The sequence below is a fragment of the Vigna radiata genome, chromosome 6, assembly GCF_000741045.1.
Source record: "Vigna radiata var. radiata cultivar VC1973A chromosome 6, Vradiata_ver6, whole genome shotgun sequence".
In the NCBI taxonomy this organism is placed as follows: Eukaryota; Viridiplantae; Streptophyta; class Magnoliopsida; order Fabales; family Fabaceae; genus Vigna; species Vigna radiata.
Genome location: NC_028356.1, coordinates 22495317 through 22516336, shown reverse-complemented (window position 1 = coordinate 22516336; position 21020 = coordinate 22495317). Strand labels below are relative to the sequence as shown.

At 33.7% G+C, this 21020-nt stretch overlaps 2 protein-coding genes across 3 annotated transcripts; both read left to right on the top strand.

The window, feature by feature from the left end:
* The first annotated feature begins 3249 nt into the window (after positions 1 to 3249).
* On the top strand, positions 3250 to 6895 carry LOC106765338 (probable LRR receptor-like serine/threonine-protein kinase At3g47570). Of its 2 annotated transcripts, XM_022782268.1 has the most exons (4): positions 3250 to 3617; positions 5133 to 6002; positions 6112 to 6456; positions 6644 to 6895. In XM_022782268.1, the coding sequence occupies exons 1-4, from the start codon at positions 3320 to 3322 to the stop codon at positions 6715 to 6717; spliced, it is 1587 nt and encodes a 528-aa protein (XP_022637989.1). In that variant the 5' UTR covers positions 3250 to 3319; the 3' UTR covers positions 6718 to 6895. The 2 variants fall into 2 exon arrangements, with proteins under 2 accessions (XP_022637989.1, XP_014505406.1); XM_014649920.2 differs by having other exon boundaries at positions 3250 to 6002.
* Positions 6896 to 15328: 8433 nt separating this feature from the next.
* On the top strand, positions 15329 to 17809 carry LOC106763576 (TMV resistance protein N-like). The gene is made up of 4 exons (XM_014647748.2): positions 15329 to 15852; positions 15941 to 17026; positions 17091 to 17133; positions 17234 to 17809. The coding sequence occupies exons 1-4, from the start codon at positions 15368 to 15370 to the stop codon at positions 17807 to 17809; spliced, it is 2190 nt and encodes a 729-aa protein (XP_014503234.1). The 5' UTR covers positions 15329 to 15367.
* The last annotated feature ends 3211 nt before the right edge of the window (positions 17810 to 21020 follow it).

The following is a 21020-nucleotide window of genomic DNA, read 5'->3' as shown; positions in this document are numbered from 1 at the left end:
ATATATATATATATATATATATATATATATATATTTGTATATGAAATTCTAGTTTTGATGGGTAAATATAATACTTGCCATAAAGGCTTTCTTTTCCTTATATTTTTTTAGATATCATTTGCGTCTTCATTCTCAAATAATTTCCCAAATTCCATAAAATATTTTCTCTGGTCATATAAGTCAAAATTCGAACCTTAAATAAAAATAAATAAATAGAAGAAAAAATAAGAAATATGTAAAAGTGGAATAAAAAGTGTATTATTTATGGCTTAGATGGCCTCGAAATTGAATAAATACCAATAAACTGAAGAGATAATAATAAAATTAATTGTGTTAAACAATATTACACTGATAACCACAAAATCAAATCATAATAAGCTATTACGACATATGGATTATACTAACCTAAAAATTAGATCCATTAAGATAAAAACATCCATCAACAACTTGCAAAATAGATTGACGTTTCTCAAATATAAAATTAATTAATTGCACATTTATTATTTTCACCAGCACACCGCGTCGTGTGGAATTTTCGTCTTGTAGGGACACTCATTAGGACATTTCAGCTAAAGAGTTGAAAGAATATTTATATGACCATCTCAACATGTCTAAAAACAACATTTTCAGTACTGTTGTCAAAATGGATTTTGTGAGTTAACCCGACTCACCACGGGTTTGAGTCAGATTGGGTTGAAAAAAAATACGAAAATTTTGATGCGAGCCAATTTTGATTCGGCTCACTAAGAACCCAGTTCACATAGGTTGAACTTGTGGTGGATCGGGTTGGCTCACCAATCCACCTATTTTTTAATTAAATTAATTATTCAAATCATATTTTTTATTGAAATTAAATTAATTATTCAAAATGCCCACTTATTTTTTAATTAAATCAAATTAATTAAATTAATTATTCAAATCATATTTTTTTATTGAAATTAAATAATTAGCACATCCTTCATAACTAGGCTGTTTGTCTTCTCACTGAAAATTTGACAATCAAAGATCAATTGTATTCTAGGAAGTTAATTTTGATTTACTCTTAATGTTTGAGATATGATGGAAAAATATATACAATATTTTTACCATAACACGAAAAAATCATATAAATCATCCTATATATACAATATTTAAGCATATACAATATTTTTACAATATCTAAACATCCTATATATACAATATTTTACAATATTTAAACATTCTATATATAAAAAATATTTTTAGAATACTTTTAATAATTAATAACACGGAAAAATATATATAATATTTTTACAATATTTAAACATCCTATATATACAATATTTTTACAATCACTTAACCACTTCATCAAACACTTTTCATTGTTTAATATACACAATCATAGCAATATAAAATCATATAAAATATCCTATATATAAAAAATCATTTATGTAACTAAGATTTTTTAGGTTTTTTATATTAATAATTTCAAAATAAAAACAGGTTACTTATGATTACTATGATTCTTTTTTTTTTATATTAATAAATACAAAATAAACACATGCTACTTAATAATTTAGATTCTTCAATTTTTGTAGTTTCTTTTATATCAATTGATCAATGTAATATGTTATAAAAATATCAGAAGAAGAGGGTGAAAAAAGTTAATTGAGCCAACCCGTTTAACACACTAACCCGTGGTGGGTCGGGTCGGGTTCGAATTTTTTCGACTTACTAATAAATGAGTCGGATTGGGTTGACTCACTAAGTGGTCAACCTGTGATAAGTCGAGTCGGACCAAATTACCCGTTTTGACAACTCTAATTTTCATAATAACAAGGACGAAATCATAAGAATAGATGTTCAGAAATGCAAAATCAATATAACTTCTCACGTATTTTATGAATTTAGACATAAAAGACTCGTGATCTCAGTTTCAAAAGTCAAGAGTGGAAAAATAGGAGATTGTATAAACCAAAAAGAAAGTAACCTGAGAGAAAAATGCTTCATTTTATCATTTTTTTTAGCAACATTTATGTAGACTCTTCAATGGTGATATTTCAATTCTTGGTCAGATTTATTCAAAAAAGATAGAAAATAAGATGGGAAAAGAAAATTTAAAGTCAAGATAATAACCAATACTACACGTTAAAGTCAACAGAATGACCGGTACGACACGCTAAAGGTCCATTGATGACCAACCCATAGAGAATGACCTAGTGCAAAAGTCCATCAAAAATGGGACCAACACTCTTTGAAGTTATTAAACCACAACCTATCGGTTATATATGTTGACTTAAGAGTATTACAATAATTAGATAAAAATCCAAATGTCATTATATATATGTCTTAATATTGTATTTAACATTTATGAAAAAAAGATTAAAATGATATAATTGTTATAAAATGCATTCATCTCTTTCACTATCTTAGTCAACTTGATTTATGATTCATATATCAGTCCTAATTCATTCTTGAAAAAATTTCTTTTAAGAAGTCTCCTCAAGTGGATTAAAAAAAACTATTTCCTAAAACCTTCTCTTTGAGTACACGACTAAGACTAAGGTAAGTTTGATCCACTAAAAAATTTTAATTAATTTTTAGAAATAATATCATTTTTATATACATATAAAATTATATATTTCACTATATAGTTTAATATATTATCATTTTATTATATTTATATCAATATTTTTATATCATTCTTATCATTATGTTATTAAATGAAATATATAATAATATTTCATATTTTTATCTTGTGAGTTTTTATATATTAAATGAAATATATATTGTTACATTTTTATATCGTACTCAATATTTTTATATCATATTTTTATATCATATTCATGTATAACCAACTTCATAAATGAAATAACATAAAATATTTTCTAATAAAATGTAGTCTTTGTAAAAAAAATAAAATGTTCATATTAAATAAATAAAATGATTTTTCTATGTCTTAATTAGATTTTAATTTCTTTAAAATCAAATAAACATTTCAACTAATAATTCTTTAAAACCACACAACGGCAGAAGACCCTCAACCGCTTATTCTAACGCTAGGATACACACAATAAGCCACAGGGATAAAATAAGCACATCATCTACAAATGATCTTCCCACATTATCCTCTGCAGAGAAAAAATAAACTCCATTTAAAATGTTTTCCACATATTGATGTGTAATAGCGGGTGCTACAAAACAAGGTGTCTACTCATATTTACTATTGGTTATTAGCTTGACTTCTATAGCAAGTGCTGCTTTTCCTATCCCATCTTATTTACTAACCTCTCTATAAATAAATCTATGAAAGAATAGAATTACCATCATTCAAGAATCTCCATAAATTGTTCACAAAAAAATGAAGCCATCTTCTCTTTGGTTGCTTGCTTTTTGGTTTATATATGTTCCCCTGTTTTTCCACTTTAAATGCAACCCCAAACACAATGTTTTTGCTTTAGAAAATGAGATCGATCATATGGCACTTATCAAATTCAAAGAATCAATATCGACTGACCCAAATGGGATCTTGCTTTCTTGGAATACTTCTACTTACTTTTGTAATTGGTATGGAATCACATGCCATCCCACACTTCCAAGAGTTACTGAGCTGAACTTGCAAGGGCACAAGTTGAAAGGGTACATATCTCCTCACATAGGTAATCTCTCTTACATCAGAAAATTTGTACTTGGAAACAACAGTTTCTATGGCAATATCCCACTAGAAGTGGGAAGATTGTCCCAACTACAGAAATTCAATGTTGAAAATAACACATTGGGAGGAGAAATTCCTTTCAATTTGACGCATTGTACTCAACTCAAAATTTTATATTTGTATGGAAACAATCTGAAAGGAAAAATACCTATTACAATCGGATTGCTCCGGAACATTCAGTTTTTGNACTTTGGTCAAAATCAGTTAACAGGAGAAATTCCATCTTCCATTGGGAATCTTTCTTCAATAACATATCTATCACTTACTTTTAACAATTTAGAGGGAGATATTCCACCAGAAATATGTCATCTCAAAAGCTTAACTATTATAGCTTTAGGTATCAACAAACTGAGTGGATCATTTCCTTCCTGTCTTTATAATATGTCATCTCTTATTGGAATCTCAGTCGCTGAAAATCAACTTAGTGGCTCTCTTCCACCCAACATGTTCCACACCCTCCACAATCTTCAGGTACTTGTACTTGGTTCCAATCAATTATCAGGTCCAATGCCACCTTCCATTGCAAATGCATCCAGTCTTTCATTCCTTGATCTCTCTAAGAACCATTTTGTAGGAAGAATTCCAGGTCTTGGAAAACTACATGAACTTTATCACCTAAACTTGGGTCAAAACAATTTAGGTTACAATTCAACTAATGATTTGGAGTTTTTAAAATCATTGGTAAATTGTACTAAGTTGGAAATATTAGCTCTATCTTACAATAGTTTGGGAGGTCAATTGTCAAATTCTTTGGGAAATTTGTCGACTCAACTAAGTCAACTATATCTCGGATACAATGAGATATCTGGAGAAATACCTGAGGCAATAGGAAATTTAATTGGCTTAACTCTCTTGACAATGTACAATAACCACATTGATGGTATTATCCCAACAACTTTTGGAAAGCTTAAAATGCTTCGAGTGTTAGGATTACGGGGAAACAAGTTGTCAGGAAATATAGAACCCTTCATTGGAAACTTGAGTCAATTGTTTTATTTGAATCTACGAGCAAATCGGTTTGAAGGGAGTATTCCTCCAAGTATAGGAAATTGTCAACTGCTACAACATTTTGATCTTTCAGAGAACTATCTAACAGGAACCATACCACTAGAGCTTTTTAATCTTACCTCTCTATTTGACAAGTTGGATTTGTCAAGTAATTCATTGAGTGGTAGTATACCAGATGCAGTGGGAAATATACGCAATATTAACTTTCTAGATATGTCAAACAATCATATATCTGGTCACATTCCACTTGGCGTTGGAAAATGCCTAATGTTAGAGAGTCTCTATTTGCAAGGGAATTCTTTACAAGGAATCATACCATCTTCTTTGGCATCACTTAAAAGCATTATATTTTTGGACCTGTCACAAAACCATTTGTCNGGATCAATTCNAAATTTCCTGCAAAACCTTTCTTTCCTACAATATTTGAATGTATCTTTTAATATNTTGGAAGGTGAGGTACCCACTGAAGGTGTCTTTCGGAATGTAAGTGCATTGGGGGTGATTGGAAACAGTAAGCTTTGTGGAGGTATTTCTGAATTGCATCTGCCACCATGCCCTGTTAAAATTAAGAAACATGCAAAACACCACAAGTTCAGATTGATAGTGGTGACATTAAGTGTAGTTGTTTCTCTCATTGTACTATTATCTGCCTTAACTATCTATTGGTCGAGGAAAAAGGGAAAGAAACCTTCCCTTAATTCATCAACAATTCACCAATTGGCTAAAGTTTCTTACCAAAGCTTGTACAATGGAACTGATGGGTTCTCAACTACAAACTTGATAGGGAGTGGGAATTTCAGTTCTGTATACAAAGGAACTCTTGAGCTCGAAGACAGAGTTGTAGCAGTAAAGGTTCTAAACCTGCAAAGAAAAGGAGCTCACAAGAGCTTCGTGGCAGAATGTAATGCACTAAAAAATATTAAGCATCGAAATCTTGTTCAGATTTTGACATGTTGTTCCAGCACAGATTATAAAGGTCAAGAATTCAAAGCTTTGATCTTTGAGTACATGAGAAATGGAAGCCTGGAGCAATGGTTGCATCCTACCACAACAAGTGTTGAGCATCCAAGAACATTGAGCCTTAAACAAAGATTAAGTATAATGATTGACGTAGCTTCTGCATTACAATATCTTCATCATGAATGTGAGCAGTCGATCATTCATTGTGATTTAAAGCCAAGCAATGTCCTTCTTGATGATGACATGATTGCTCATGTAAGTGATTTTGGCATAGCAAGACTTCTCTCAACAATCCAAGCTATCACCTCCAAACAATCAAGTACACTTGCGATAAAGGGGACTGTTGGCTATGCTCCTCCAGGTATTTTCTTCTGTTTTTCAATCCTTAAGTTGCTTTGAATTCTCGGAATTTTGTGCTATGAATATGTTATATCTTAGTATTGTGTATTGACAATTTTGTATGATGATAGAGTATGGAATGGGTGCTGAAGTGTCAACTTCTGGCGACATGTACAGCTTTGGAATTCTTATGCTGGAAATGCTTACTGGGAGAAGACCTACAGATGAAATGTTTGAAGATGGTCAAAATATTTGTAACTTTGTTACAATTTCATTTCCCAGTAAACTTTTTCAAATTTTGGATCGGCGACTTATTCCAATTGAGGAAAATGATCGGAATCTTAATCCAAATATTGAGAAGTGCTTAGTTTCACTTTTTAAAATTGGACTTGCCTGTGCTGTGGAATCACCAAAAGACAGAATGGATGTGGTTGATGTCAGCAGGGAGCTTCATCGAATTCAAAATGCCTTTTTTGGTGAGTTTTTTATTTTTTTTGGATTGCTTTAATAATTATTGCACAATTACATCAAGTTTTCCTTTTTAAAAATCATAAATTAGTAAAATTGAGGATTTATATGTGTCTTATGTGTATTTGGATTTTGTTAAAAATACAAAATGGATGTTTAGATGAATGTGTTCTAACCTAAAATTGAACTTCTTAGGTAGAGGCTCTGTTTTGGGAAATGATTCTTCAATCATCTTATTGAGTGAAGGTGTTGATAACAGTGAAGGTTGAGCATATCATCAAATGAATATCACTTGCTAATCATGTTTTAGTACGGAAATCACTTGGAAAATGTGGGTTTAAATCAAGTTTCCTTGATATCGATAGGTTTATTTTATATAGGTTTTTGTAGTCTTAAATTTTAGTTTGTTATAGGTTACTTTTTTATTATATAATGTATATCAAGTTGTTTTTGTAACTAATTACTATTGTCCCTGATTGATAATCTTTTTTTCCACCGGATGTTGAAAATCATTAAAAAAACACGGGAGATTCACTATAATAGTTTACTAAGAATAATTTTAGAAAAACTTTTAAAAGAAACAATGATCTTCAAAACAAAATTTAGTTCAGAAGTTAATTAAGTGTAGAAAAAATATTAACACCTACAATGTTTGTCACGGTTACCTTTAATTGAATGTTTTAACTGAAAATTATGGAATTTTTTTAATAATTATACTGGTTTTAAAAATGTGTTTTCGTACGGATTGACGTTGGTTTGTGCGTTTTTTAAAAGAGAAATTAGAAATCGAGAAAAAATAAACAATAAATATTTTTAAGTTTGTAATTATGTTTAATAGGTGTAGAAAAAGTTCAATAAGCATAGAAAATATAAATAGTAGAGCTTTTAAAAATATAAATGATAAAACATGTGCAAAGTATAAATGATATGTAGAAACATTTGGAGTTGACTCGCTAACAATATACATTAGTATACAAATATACTAATGTAATGTGAGTTGTTAGACTCATCTAATTAATGCATTGATAAACTCGTTTAATATGTGTTATTAGATTCGTCTAATTAGTATATGGAAGTTAAAAGGAAACATGATTAGTAATAGGTTTTTGATGATGTTCCAAAATTGTTTAATTGGTTTTTGATGATATCTAAAGTGGAAGAAGATAGAAATACTTGACCTTAACTAATTATTGAATATGTTAAAATGCATGTCAAGAGATGCTTGGTTTCTATTTTCACTAGTGCAGAAAGGGCTTTAAACGTCAGTTATTTTGGGTTTTTAATGTCACCTCTAGAACCGACATCTTTACGGGTGACGTTAAGGGGACATCGGCTTTTCGCAGGTGCGGCGTTGATATAGACGTTGGTTCAGTTCAAAGAACGACGTCTACAAAGATATCAGACATTGCACTAACCGACGTCTAAGGTCTGTAACACTTTGGACGTCTATAAAGCCGTCAAACATTGTATTAATCGACGTCTTTGGGACATCATAGACATCGGTTTGTACATTAACCGACGTCTATGGGTACTATAGACGTCAGTTAGAACATTAACTGACGTCTATGAAGTGATCGTTGTGTTTGCGGTTTTTGTCGTGTCTTTGGGTAGCGTAGTAGCACCTCCTTCCTTTGCTAGTTTCTTCGTAAGAAAAATTTGCGTCTTTTTGATTTCTCATGGCATTTCAACCCAAAGACAAACCTGGGTCGTTGCCTATGTCCATTTGGACTGCCAATGAAAAAGAATACGGTGTATTCTCACCGTATACTTTTTCGTTGGCGGTTGGAATAAACATAGGCAACAATCCCAAGTTCGTCCTTGGGTTGAAATGCCATGAGAAATCCAAAAAACGCAAGTTTTTCTTACGAGGAAACTAGCAAAGGGAGAAGGTGCACTACGCTACACAAAGATACAAAGAAAAAACTACACCAAAACACAATGAAAACTTATTTTAATCGGTTCAAATGAGAGATAATACATCAAAGATAACTTTAATCGGAGTAAAAACAACTTTAAATAGTTAAAAGGAGAGGAAACTTACCTGGAAATGCATAGCAGTGGAGAGAAAAGGCAAAGATGATCAAAGTGTTGGTTCACAAACCGTTGGTTTGCAGGTTTATTTAACAAGAAATTAAACGTCTGTTGTACACAAAATTGAAGTCTATAATCGCAAATGCGTCGGACGTCTGACTAATATGACGTCCATTCAATTTAAAAATTAATATTTATGTTATATATAGAGGTCGGCTTGGCGGGATGAGACGTCTCGTGGGCGAAAACGAATGACTTTTCACATACCGAGTAGGATTATAGACTTTGGTACTTGAGGCAACTGACGTCTAAAGTTGTATATAGACGTCAATGTGGCAGGATCCAACGTCTATAGCGCTGAAAAGAGTGATTATTCACCTGCTTGACAGACATATAGGCATCAGTTAGCAGGAGCCTGACGTCTATATGTCTGACAGGTAGGTGAGTAGCATTAATTTCTGCCATATAGACGTTGGGGCCCCCACCGAACCGACGTCTATAAGGTTGAAGGAAATGACTTTTCACCTAATTTTCAGAAATATAGACGTCAAGTTGAAAAGCCCGACGTCTAAAATACTATAGACGTCGGTGATCCAACTAACTGACGCCTATATTGCCAACTTATTTACAGAAATGCCACCAGTCATCAATATACGTCACGCTTACCCTAAACTAACGTCTAATGTGTGACGTTAAACAACATTTTTGCACTAGCGTTTAATCGATTATATTAAAATCAAAATCGATTCAAAATAAGAGTATCATGCTTTCCTATATAAATGGATCTTGTCTTTATTTTGTAATACGGGGGTGTAATTCAGAACTTTGATGTGTGAAACAAGAAAGACTAGAAAGCATTTTTGGAGAACGAAAGCCCTTCATAAGTGAAAATCAAAGACAAGAAGCATTCAAGCATGGTTTTTGGTTTGAAATCTACACTTGAGATGTTTTCTTTCCTTTACGTTTGTTGTAAACTTAATCATTCTGTGTATAATTGTTGCGAAGGCAAAAGTTAAGGGTGATTGTGTGAAACATCACCTTAAAGAGTGATTCTTGATTACTAGAGGTTAAGGTTGCATAGACAAACTTGTCATTCTGTAATCTCTACATTTTTATAGTGTATTTCCTTTCAAACTCAGGTTGTTTGAAAGAAGAAAAGATGTAACCCCATTTAAGTCAATCCAATATAAAATCTTGTGTGTATCATGCATTTCTTTCTTTACATGTTTTTACATATTGTATTGATTAAGAAAGTTCACTCAAAATAGTAACATACATTGCATTTTCTTTTAAAGAATGGTAGGTGTAAAATTTTAATCCAATTCACCCCTTCTTAGTTGAGATCTATTGGTTTTAACACTTTTAACTATTGGAATCAGAGTTGATTAATTGAATATTAATTGATTTACCAATATATCTCAAACATTTGCTGAAGCGGCATCTATAAATAGACCACCTCTGTTTGCTAGAGAATATTACCCATTTTGAAAAATTAGAATGAAAATTTGTCTAGACTCAGTAGACAGGTGTATGGGATGTTGTAATAAATGGACCTTTTCAACCCACAAAGATTGAAAACAGTATGACTGTACCCAAAAAATTCTCTTAGGTCTTTTTTACTTGAGTGGATTTGAGGGAGAGTAATTGAGTGGATTTGAGAAGATTTGAAAGTAATTTTTTTTATTGTTTATTTGAGTGAATTTGGAGATAAACGATAGTGGATTTGGAAGTAAAGTTTGTAAGAATTAGTGTAAGAGTATGCTACTAGGCTATCCAAAGATAGGAACAAAATTGCATTAAAACACAACAACTGTATTAGACGCCGGTTAATGCATTCACCAACGACTATAGTGACTTTAGATGTCGGTCAGTGACATGTTCGAAGTCTTTATGTGCTTTTAGACGTCGGTTAATGTGTAGTTCGACATCTATGTACTGCCTTTCGACATCGATCATGGCACTAACGAACGTCACTATAGACGTCTGTTGGGTGTTTTTCTGACGTCCTATTGACGTCACCGGTAATGACGTCGATTATTTAGTAGACGTTAAAAGCCCAAAATAACCGACGTTAATCAGCATTTTTCCACTAGTGAACACTAATAAGAATTGATTGTGGGTGAGTCATGAGAGAATAATTGATTTTGGTTTTGTAAAAGAGGATAATCGATTCTCTTGAAAACATAAAGAGAGGTGAATCTATTCTTTTCTTTCCAAAATTGATTTTCTTCTGCAAAAGTTCCTTCTCTTCCATGTTAATGGCTTCTATCAAAGGACAAACGTGTAACTTCATATGTGTGATGTGTTTTTCATTTCTCTTCTCATCACGATAGCAATAAGCACTTCTTCATTGCATCACACAAAGCTACACGCGTAATTCCGCTTAAATCTTCTTAAACAAAGTCGTGCATTGCTCGCTCTTTCACCCACATGTACAATAAATCATCATAAAAAAAACATGGATTAAAATTAGATTGCAAATCAATGTTTCTTTTAATATACAACCTAGGTTAAAATGTTTAGGTTACAACACGTTCATAAGACATGTTAGTGATTATATTCATGACTTTATTATTATGAAACATTTTTTGATTAACATTATTGGAAGTTCTACATTGACTAGAGATAAGACATCTTTAATATATATATATATATATTAAACCAAAACTGTGAAAACCTAAAAAGATATATATAAATGAGTATAAACCTCATTTTACAAGTCGGTTTTGTGGGGTTGAGTTAGACTTAAAGTCAATTTCTTAATAAATATACATCCTCCAACTCTGACCAAGGTTACTAATATCAAATTTAATATAAAAGAAAACTATTGGACCTGCTCTATACCCAACAAACTCACCAACCTTTCTAGCTCAACATTTGATAATTGTTTCGCTCTTATACAACCCAACAGATCACTTGAAACCACTATGTTACTACACCTGATACAATCTGACTCTAACTCCACCTACAATCTCATATCCTTGAACCTCTCAACTCCAACTCTCTAACCATCGAAGCAGAAGCATGAACTGTCTTCCTATTCAGTGCGTTTGCTACCACATTCGCCTTCCCCGGATGGTAAAGAAGATCAAACTCATAATCCTTCAATAACTCCATCCATCTCCTCTGCCTCATGTTTAGTTCCTTCTAATAAAAAAGATACTTCAAAATCTTATGATCACTGAACATTTGGAATTGTGCACCATATAAATAGTGCCTCCAAATCTTCAAGACGAACACAACCACTGTCAAATCGAAGTCATGAGTAGGATAATTCTTCTCATGAACCTTAAGTTGCCTTGAAGCATAAAGCAACTACCTTTTTTTCCTACATCAACACAAAACCTAGCCCCTAGTAAGAAGCATCACAGTAAACCTCAAAAGGTCTACCTGTGTCAGGGATAACCAACACGGGAGCACTCGTCAACTTCTGCTTTAACTCTTGAAAGCTAGATTCACACTTGTCCGACCAAGCTTAATGCAATTCTATTTGAATATTTTTTTCCTAATCAGGCTTCTAACGATTTAAGTAAGATTAATGCAATTCTAATTGAATATTTTTTTCTTTTATATTAAATTTTCACTGAATCTATTGCACCTTCATTTTTAATTATATTTTTTAATGTGTTTGTGGAGTTTTCCATTTTGTGGCGGCATTGGATGACGATTTTAGCAGTGGAGGAAGCGTTGGGGCACTGGGAAATTACGGCATCGGTGACCTCTTGCCAATGGATGGCTTTGAAGTTGGTGCAGCCCAGGGAGTACCACTTGCCGCGGAAGGCGTCGAAGAGGGCGGAGGTTTCCTCCAGTGTTCAGCATGGCGGGGGAGACGGTGGGAGGAGGTGGAGGGAGGGGCGGCGAGAGTGAAGGGAGGTTGTTAAGTGCTTTGTGAAGTGGTTGTTTAGAAGAAAATGGGAATAGTCACACATGATTTGGGGCTAGGGGGCTAACCCGGGCCTACTTCATTCACAGCCCATCTGATAAGGTTTTGGGGGCTAGGGGCTTTAAAAGACCCCCTAAAGTATGGGTCAACAAAAATGGGGCTAGGTATAAAAAAAGGCCAGGGTTAGCTTGGAGCTTAAAAGATAAGGCACACCTAACAAGAAAAAGAGGAGATAGAAGAAGCAAAGAGTATAGGAAGCAACTTGGTAATTGACACATTAAAAAAGAGTACAAGACTCCCACCTAGTGGGATCTGCGGTGGGCAAGTCTTACCCCCACAACCACAAGTAGAGATAGTCCTAGGATTTAAACCCATGACCTCTAGGTCACAAGGGTTGCATTAAGGGTCAATGGCAACAACTTTTGTAAATGTAACATCATCTCTTGTATGAACAACAAATATTGATGTTAGAGTCTCGTGGATATGTTAGAATCCAACAGATATAGTACTTGTTGATATTAGAATGAATTATTAGATTAACTATACATATTTTATTTTCATCTAAACAATAGTTTTTCTATTTACACTTAAGACTAGAATTTTGTCAACTTGACCTGTATTCTCTTCCCGTGATCATTAAAGAGAATAAAAATTATAAATATTTAACACTCAACACAAAAATATACCGCTTTTTCAAAAAAATCTATCTATAAATATTTAATATTATTTTTTTAATTTATATTTTGATAAACTAGAACTTTTATAATTTTTATGTCACTTATCTTGATAGAATAGCTCCAACCATGGATGTGGATTTTAGGCAGCGGAAGATGATAGCATTCGAACCAGAGGCGGCAGAGGAGGTTGCTTGGGATTTGGCAGCCATGTGCAGAGGTGAAACAGTGGTTTAGATGGTGGATGAAGATTTGTTTGGTGGTGTGGAAACTAGCTCAGGCGGCCTTCACTGGAAGGGAGCTAGGTGGAGGAGGGAAAGCTCAATGAGAGTGACCTTTGGTGTAGAGTTCGTGTGCTGGAAATTGCTTCAGCATAATAAACTCATATTAATTCCAAAAGTGATATCATAATCTGATACATTCATATTTATAAGGCCAATCCTATGCTATGAACGGTGGAGATGACAGATGGGGAGATGCGGATCTTCCCACGTGGCAGCGGTGAGAGATGCGTGACATCTTTCTGGAAGATGCAAGGCAAAGGCGTGGAGGTGCAACAACATTTCCACCAAGTCATGTATCAGATGCAGTGGCGGTGTGAAACATGTGAACTTCTTGAGGCAGCTACATCCTTACTAAGCTCACCCCCTCCCATTTGGTGTAAATGACTTCTTTATCCTTCTTCTTGGGCTAGATTGGTCCATGCTAAATCATTTAGTTGATCCATGATCTCCTAGCTTTATTAGACCTACAAAACACATATAAACATATTAAAGAGAATCCTTATAAGACTTAGAAAAAGAAAATCAAGAAAAAGTCTTTCTTCACTTCCCTTTCTTAGCCTTAACTTTAATTAGTACTCCTTTGAATGGAATGCCCTAAATGAGTTTTCATCATATCCATTTATAAGATTAGAGTCTTGAATAAATAAATTTATAATATTTTACTCTCTTGAAACATTTTTTTCTTTATTTCTATTTACAATAGAATAAAAAAATGTTAACAAATAATATTGAAAAAAAATAAAAAATAATTAAATTAAACTAGGTGGATTGGTGAGTCAACCCGCTTCACCACGAGTTCAACTCAGGTAAGCCGTGTTCTAAGTGAGCTGGGTTAAAAATTATCCGATATAAAAAAAATTTATTTTTTTTAAACCCAACCCGACTCGAATATGTGATAGACCGAATTGATCCACATATTCTAACTTATTTTGAGAACACTAAATTTGAATAAGAAAATATATACTTATGGAATGCAAATAGAAAATTCATTGTTGAACACATAAATACTGCATAATGGAATATACTAAAATAAAGTAATAAGAAGAACAAAAATCAAGTTTAAAGAGTTTTGAAACCCTAATATGGAAAAATGTAAACTCTAAGGGGATAAAAGGTCAACAAATTCGAATTTAAAATCGGTTTTAATCAATGTGAATATATATCATATATGTGAAATTCTAGTTTTGATCGGTAAACAGTACATATAATACTTGTCATAGTCTAATAGGTTTTCCCCTAAAATATTAATTCGGAGTCTTCTATACTATTATATGTCTTATTTTTTCACAATAAATACATTAAATAGGGTAGTTCAAACAAAGGATAGAAGTATTCTATTTAAAATGCTTTCTTTTCCTAATTTTATTTTTTTTACATATTATTTCCATCTTCATTCTCACATAATTTCCCAATTTCCATAAAACATTTTCTCTTGTCATATAAGACAAAATTAGAATCTTAAATATAAAAAAAAAGGAAATAGGAGAAAAAAATAAGAAATATGTAAAACTGGGATGAAAAGTATTATTTAGAGCTTAGATGGGTTCGAAATTGAATAAAGAAATAATAATAAAATTAATTGCGTTAAACAATATTACACTGATAACCGCTAAATCAAATTTTAATAAGCTATTAAGACAAATAGATGATATTAACCTAACTTAGGTCATATAAATTAATTACACATTTATTATTTTCAGCAGCACACCGCATGGTGTGGAATTTTCTTCTTGTACGGACACTCCTTAAGAAATTTGTACGACAATATTCAATGGTGGTATGACGTACTGCAAAAGTCCAACAAAAATGTGACCAACACTCTTCCAAGTTATTAAACAAAAACCAAACAGTTATATATGTTGACTTAACAGTATTACAATAATTAGATAAAAATTCAAATGTCGTTATATGTGTTAACATTGTATTTAACATTTATTAATAAAAGATTAAAACTATATAATTGCTTTAAGATTCATTCATCTCCTTCACTGTCTTGCAGTATTGTTTTTTCTTCTAACTCTTCCTCACCTCTCATAAATTCCTTTCCATGGATATCGCCTCCTCATCATACAAACTACCACGGAAGTACGATGTGCTCATCAACTTCACTGGAGAAGACATCCACAGAAAATTTGTTTCTCATCTCAATTCTGCCTTCTCTACTGTTGGTCTCACCACTTTCCTTCATCACCCCAATGCAGTAAACACAACTCACATCCAACAACCTATTCTCAGCCACTGTCGTGTAGCAATTGTTATTTTCACCCAAACCTATTCTCAATCTGCTTGGTGTCTTAATCAGCTTCTACAAATCATCAAATGGCACCAAACTTATTGCAGACATGTTCTGCCTGTATATTATGAAATCCAGCCATCTGATGTACGTCTTCAGAAGGGTGACTTTGGAAAAGCCTTGAAGGAAACTGCACAACAAACATTTTCAGGACAAGAACTGGATCATGGCATGTCCAGGTGGAGCCATGCACTCACCAAAGCTGCAAATTTCTTTGGATGGGATGAGAGCAGTTACCGGTACATCACTCACTCAATCAACCATCTTTTAAGCCTCCGATTTCATTTTCTTAGTACATGACTTCTATAATTGCTCTTGAACTTGAAGGAGTGATGCTGAACTAGTGGACAAAATTGTAAAGAGCGTTGTTAATTTACCAGTCTTGTCTGCTACTAAATTTCCAGTTGGATTACAATCCCACGTGGAAGATCTGATTCGAACTATCAAAAATAAATCCACTGAAGTTTGTATTATAGAGATATTAGGAGAGCAGGGATCTGGTAAAACAACTCTTGCCAAAGCGATCTATAATCAAATTCATTGGACATTCAAGGAGAAAAGTTTCATTAAAAATACTTCACATGTTACCGGAATAAGAGGGCAACTTCGTTTACAAGAACAACTTCTTTTAGATGTCCTAAAACAAAAAGTGGAGATTCCTAGCGTTGATGTGGGAAGAACTATGATTCGAGAAAGACTTTTAGGAAAAATGGTTCTCATTGTACTTGACGATGTTAATTACTTTACTTTATTTGATGTATGTGATTGTCGTAAATTGTTAGTTGAAGGAACTGTTATAATCGTTACATCAACATATGGAATACGGTTGGGAGATCAAGCTAATTCTGTCTTTTGGTTAGAGGGAATGAACACAGAAGAGTCCCTTGAGCTTCTTAGTTGGCACGCATTTAGAGAACCAAAACCAAAAGAAGAATACGAAGACCTTGCAAGAAGAGTTGTTAGTTATTGTGAAGGACTACCACTCGCTCTTGAAGTCGTTGGAAGTAGTTTATTTGAAAAGACCAAAGAAGAATGGAACAATTTATTGTTTGCGATATATGGCATGCGTTGTGTTCCAAAGATAATAAAAATAAGCATCGAAGGTTCACTGAATGAAATGGAAAAAGATATATTCCTTAATATATGTTATTTCTATGTTGGTAAGAGCAGAGGCTATGTTAGGAAGATCCTAAATGGCTGTGGAGTAGACGCTGATATTGGAATAAGAGTTCTCATCCAACGTAACCTCATCAAAATTAACAAGAACAACAAATTTGGAATGCATCATTTGCTACAAAACATCGGAATGAAAATTATTCATGAAAATTCAGGAAAGGATCTTGGGAAGAACAGGCGACTGTGGTTTGATAAGGATGCAAAATATGTAAGAACATTCTTTACATGTGGTTTGAAACTTCTTTTGAAAGCATTTACTTTCTCCTATGCATTACATTTGTTTATATTTGGAATTTCCATCACAGGGGACAGAAGCCATGCAGTGGTTGCCTGTCAATGCCTTCGTTAAAATACAACTTAATTAAAATAAATTAGTTGCTTGATATTACTTCATTTTTAATTTGTACTCTAATATGTCTAAATTGAAAAACTATCATGGTGCAGGTTTTGAGATCGCTAAAAGTCCTTAACCTCAGTCATTCCGAGTATTTAACTACAACCCCTGACTTTACAGGATTACCAAGTCTTGAACAGCTCATTTTCAAATATTGTTCGAGATTGAGCAAAGTACACCAATCTATTGGATCACTCAACAGTCTTATACTGCTAAATTTGAAATACTGTACAAGTCTAAACAATCTTCCAACTGAGATATATGAGTTGAAATCTTTAAGAACCTTCATTTTGTCTGGTTGTTCCAAGATTGACATAATGGATAAAGATATAGCAAAGTTGGAATCCTTGATAACTCTAATTGCTGAAAATACAGCTGTGAAAGAAGTGCCTTTTTCAATTGTAAGCTCAAAAAGCATTGGATATATATCCCTAAGTGGATTTGAGGGATTATCTCATAATCTTTTTCCTTCTATCATTCGGTCTTGGATGTCCCCAATAATGAATCCCATCTCTTATATTCATTCGCTTTGCATGGATACTGAGGATAATACGATTGATATTGCACCATTGCTTAGCACCCTTTCAAATATTCGAATTCGGAAAGCTCTTTATGGTCTCAAATAGATCCCTCTTGCATGGTTTGAACGATTCAACACGTTTTTGCTCAATCTTGGGTTCCTCGGAAGCAAGGCAAATCCATCTGTATTTGTCTTCCACAACACTACAACCACTCTATATATACTTGTTTATGTTAATGACATAATTTTGAAAAGGAATAATAATTTTTTAATTCAAAAACTTTTGGCAAGGTTCAAAACTAAGTTTGCTATCAAGGATTTAGGTCGTCTAAATTACTTTCTTAGTCTCGAGGTCCACTACACTACCAATGATGTCTTTCTAAGCCAAACCAAATATGCTCAAGACATTTTATCCAGGGCCCAGATGTTTGATGTAGAACCGACAGCCACACTACTCCAACATGATATCCAACTGACAACCACAGGAGATCCTTTCTTTGATCCCACTTAGTATCTCTCTTTCGTTGGTGCACTCCAGTATCTCACTATAACTCGTCCTGACTTGTCCTACGTGGTAAATTTCGTTAGTTAGTTTCTTCAAGCTCCAACGAATGATCATTTTCAAGCAGTTAAATGCATCCTTCGATACGTCAAGGGTACCATGTCCTATGGCCTATCCTTCACCAGTGGAGCTTCCCTTAATGTTCTTGGTTACTCGGATGCAGATTTGGCTCGTTGTATTGAGACTAGACGTTCACCTATGGTTATTCTATCTTCTTAGGCGGAAATCTCGTCTCATGAAGTGCTAAGAAACAGCCAACCGTAGCTCGATCAAGCCGTGAATCAGAATATAGAGTCATGGCTAATGCGGCAGCTGAACTAATATGGACTACTCATCTTCTACATGATTTGCATATTTCTTATCAAGCACCAACTCTTCTTTGTGACAACAAGAGTGCAATATTCCTCTCCCAAAATCCGGTGGCTCACAAACGAGCAAAACATATTGATATTGATTATCACTTTGTTCGAGAGCTTGTTCTATCTAACAAACTCATCACTCAATTCATTCCGATCTCCAACTAGCAGACATATTCATTAAAAGTCTGCCTCAACCATTGTTCAAGTTCTTTAGAGCCAAGCTTCACGTTGGACCGAATCTCACGCTGTGCTTGAGCGGGATGATAAGAAATAATATCTTTTAATACAGTTTACCTTATTTAGCTTCTGCATAATTGATTATGTCATGAATAATTGATATATTCTTTCCTTAATTATAGAATTTAAGTATTTTTTATATTCTAAAAAAAAATATAAATATGATATTACTTTATACTCTATCGTGCCCATTCTCATTTAAAAAGTAAAGAAGTTGAACTTTCTTTTTATTTCTCACATCTTTCCTTCCATTCCTATAAAAAGAAAATAAAAATATAAATATATTCTTGAGAGTAAAATATTAGTTTGATAGTATACTAACTTTGCACAAAGTTACAACAATAAGGTCATGATCTGGATGGCTTCATATGAAGGTGCCTAGAGGATAAGGCTTCATATGATGACTTATTCTAAATAAAAACAATAAATAAAAAAAAAAGTTTTTGTCTTCATCAATCACCGTTTATATATACATGAAACTTTCCCTCAATAATTCTGCAACTTCCGTTTAATCAAATTAAAATAAACTTTTATGGCAATCATCTTCCCACTCACTCAGATAATTTTTACGCTTCACCAACCCATCATTCCATAAGCCAATCATATCTACCGACATTCTTTCTTTAATGGTTTTATTCTGTTTTAAGTGTTATAATATTGCAAAATTGAAAAAGTTTTAATTGAGTTTAAAACTTCAAAACGTTGATTTAATGGGCAACGGAAAAGTTTTTCAACGTTCAAATTCTTTAAAAAAAAAGGCTGCAACGTTAAAATCAAATTTTTAATGCTTTTATTTTCTTTTAATGGTTTGATTCTTTTCTAACTCTATAAATAGGAGTTCATTCTCATTTCAAGACACACCAAAAACCCAATCTTCTCTCATTCTCTTCTCTTCTAAGTTTTATCTTTTCTCTCTTTTCCTTCTCTAAAATATTCTGGGTTATTCTTATACTCTTTTAAGAGTTCCTTGCTAGTTCTGAGATCCTCAGAAATATTCTGAGAAGTTCCTGTTGTATCCTGGGGGACTTGCGCACACCGCGNGGGAATAAATAAAGGGACGAAAAACAACGTAAAAAATAAAAGAATGGGAAAAAAAAGGTGGAACACGATAACTTCCCAGGAGGTCACCCATCCTAGTACTACTCTCGCCCAAGTACGCTTCACTGCGGAGTTCTGATGGGATCCGGTGCATTAGTGCTGGTATGATCGCACCTGTGAAGCATTGCACGATCAATGAATATATGGCTTCGGCATCGGGAATAAATAAAGGGACGAAAAACAACGTAAAAAAGAAAAGAATATGAAAAAAGAGGTGCAGCACGAGGACTTCCCAGGAGGTCACCCATCCTAGTACTACTCTCGCCCAAGCAAGCTTAACTGCCGAGTTCTGATGGGATCCGGTGCATTAGTGTTGGTATGATCGCACCTGTGAAGTATTGCACGATCAATGTATATATGGCTTCGGCATGGGGAATAAATAAAGGGACGAAAAACAACGTAAAACAGAAAAGAATGTGAAAAAAGAGGTGCAACATGAGGACTTCCCAGGAGGTCACCCATCCTAGTACTACTCTCGCCCAATTACGTTTCACTACGGAGTTCTGATGGGATCTCGTGCATTAGTGCTGGCATGATCGCACCTGTGAAGTATTGCACGATCAATTTATATATGGCTTCGGCATCGGGAATAAATAAAGGGACGAAAAACAACATAAAAAAGAAAAGAATGTGAAAAAAGAGGTGCAACAGGAGGACTTCCCAGGAGGTCACGCATCCTAGTACTACTCTTGCCCAAGCATCTTAACTGCGGAGTTCTAATGGGATCCGGTTCATTAGTGTTGGTATGATCGCAACTGTGAAGTATTGCACGATCAATGTATATATGGATTCGGCATCCGGAATAAATAAAGGGATGAAAAACAACGTAAAAAAGAAAAAAAATGTGAAAAAAGAGGTGCAACACGAGCACTTCCAAGGAGGTCACCCATCCTCGTACTACTCTCACCCAAGCACGTTTCACTGCGGAGTTCTGATGCGATCCGGTGCATTAGTGTTGGTATGATCCACCTGTGAAGTCTTGCACGATCAATGTATATATGGCTTCGGCATCGGGAATAAATAAAGGGACGAAAAACAACGTAAAAAAGAAAAGAATGTGA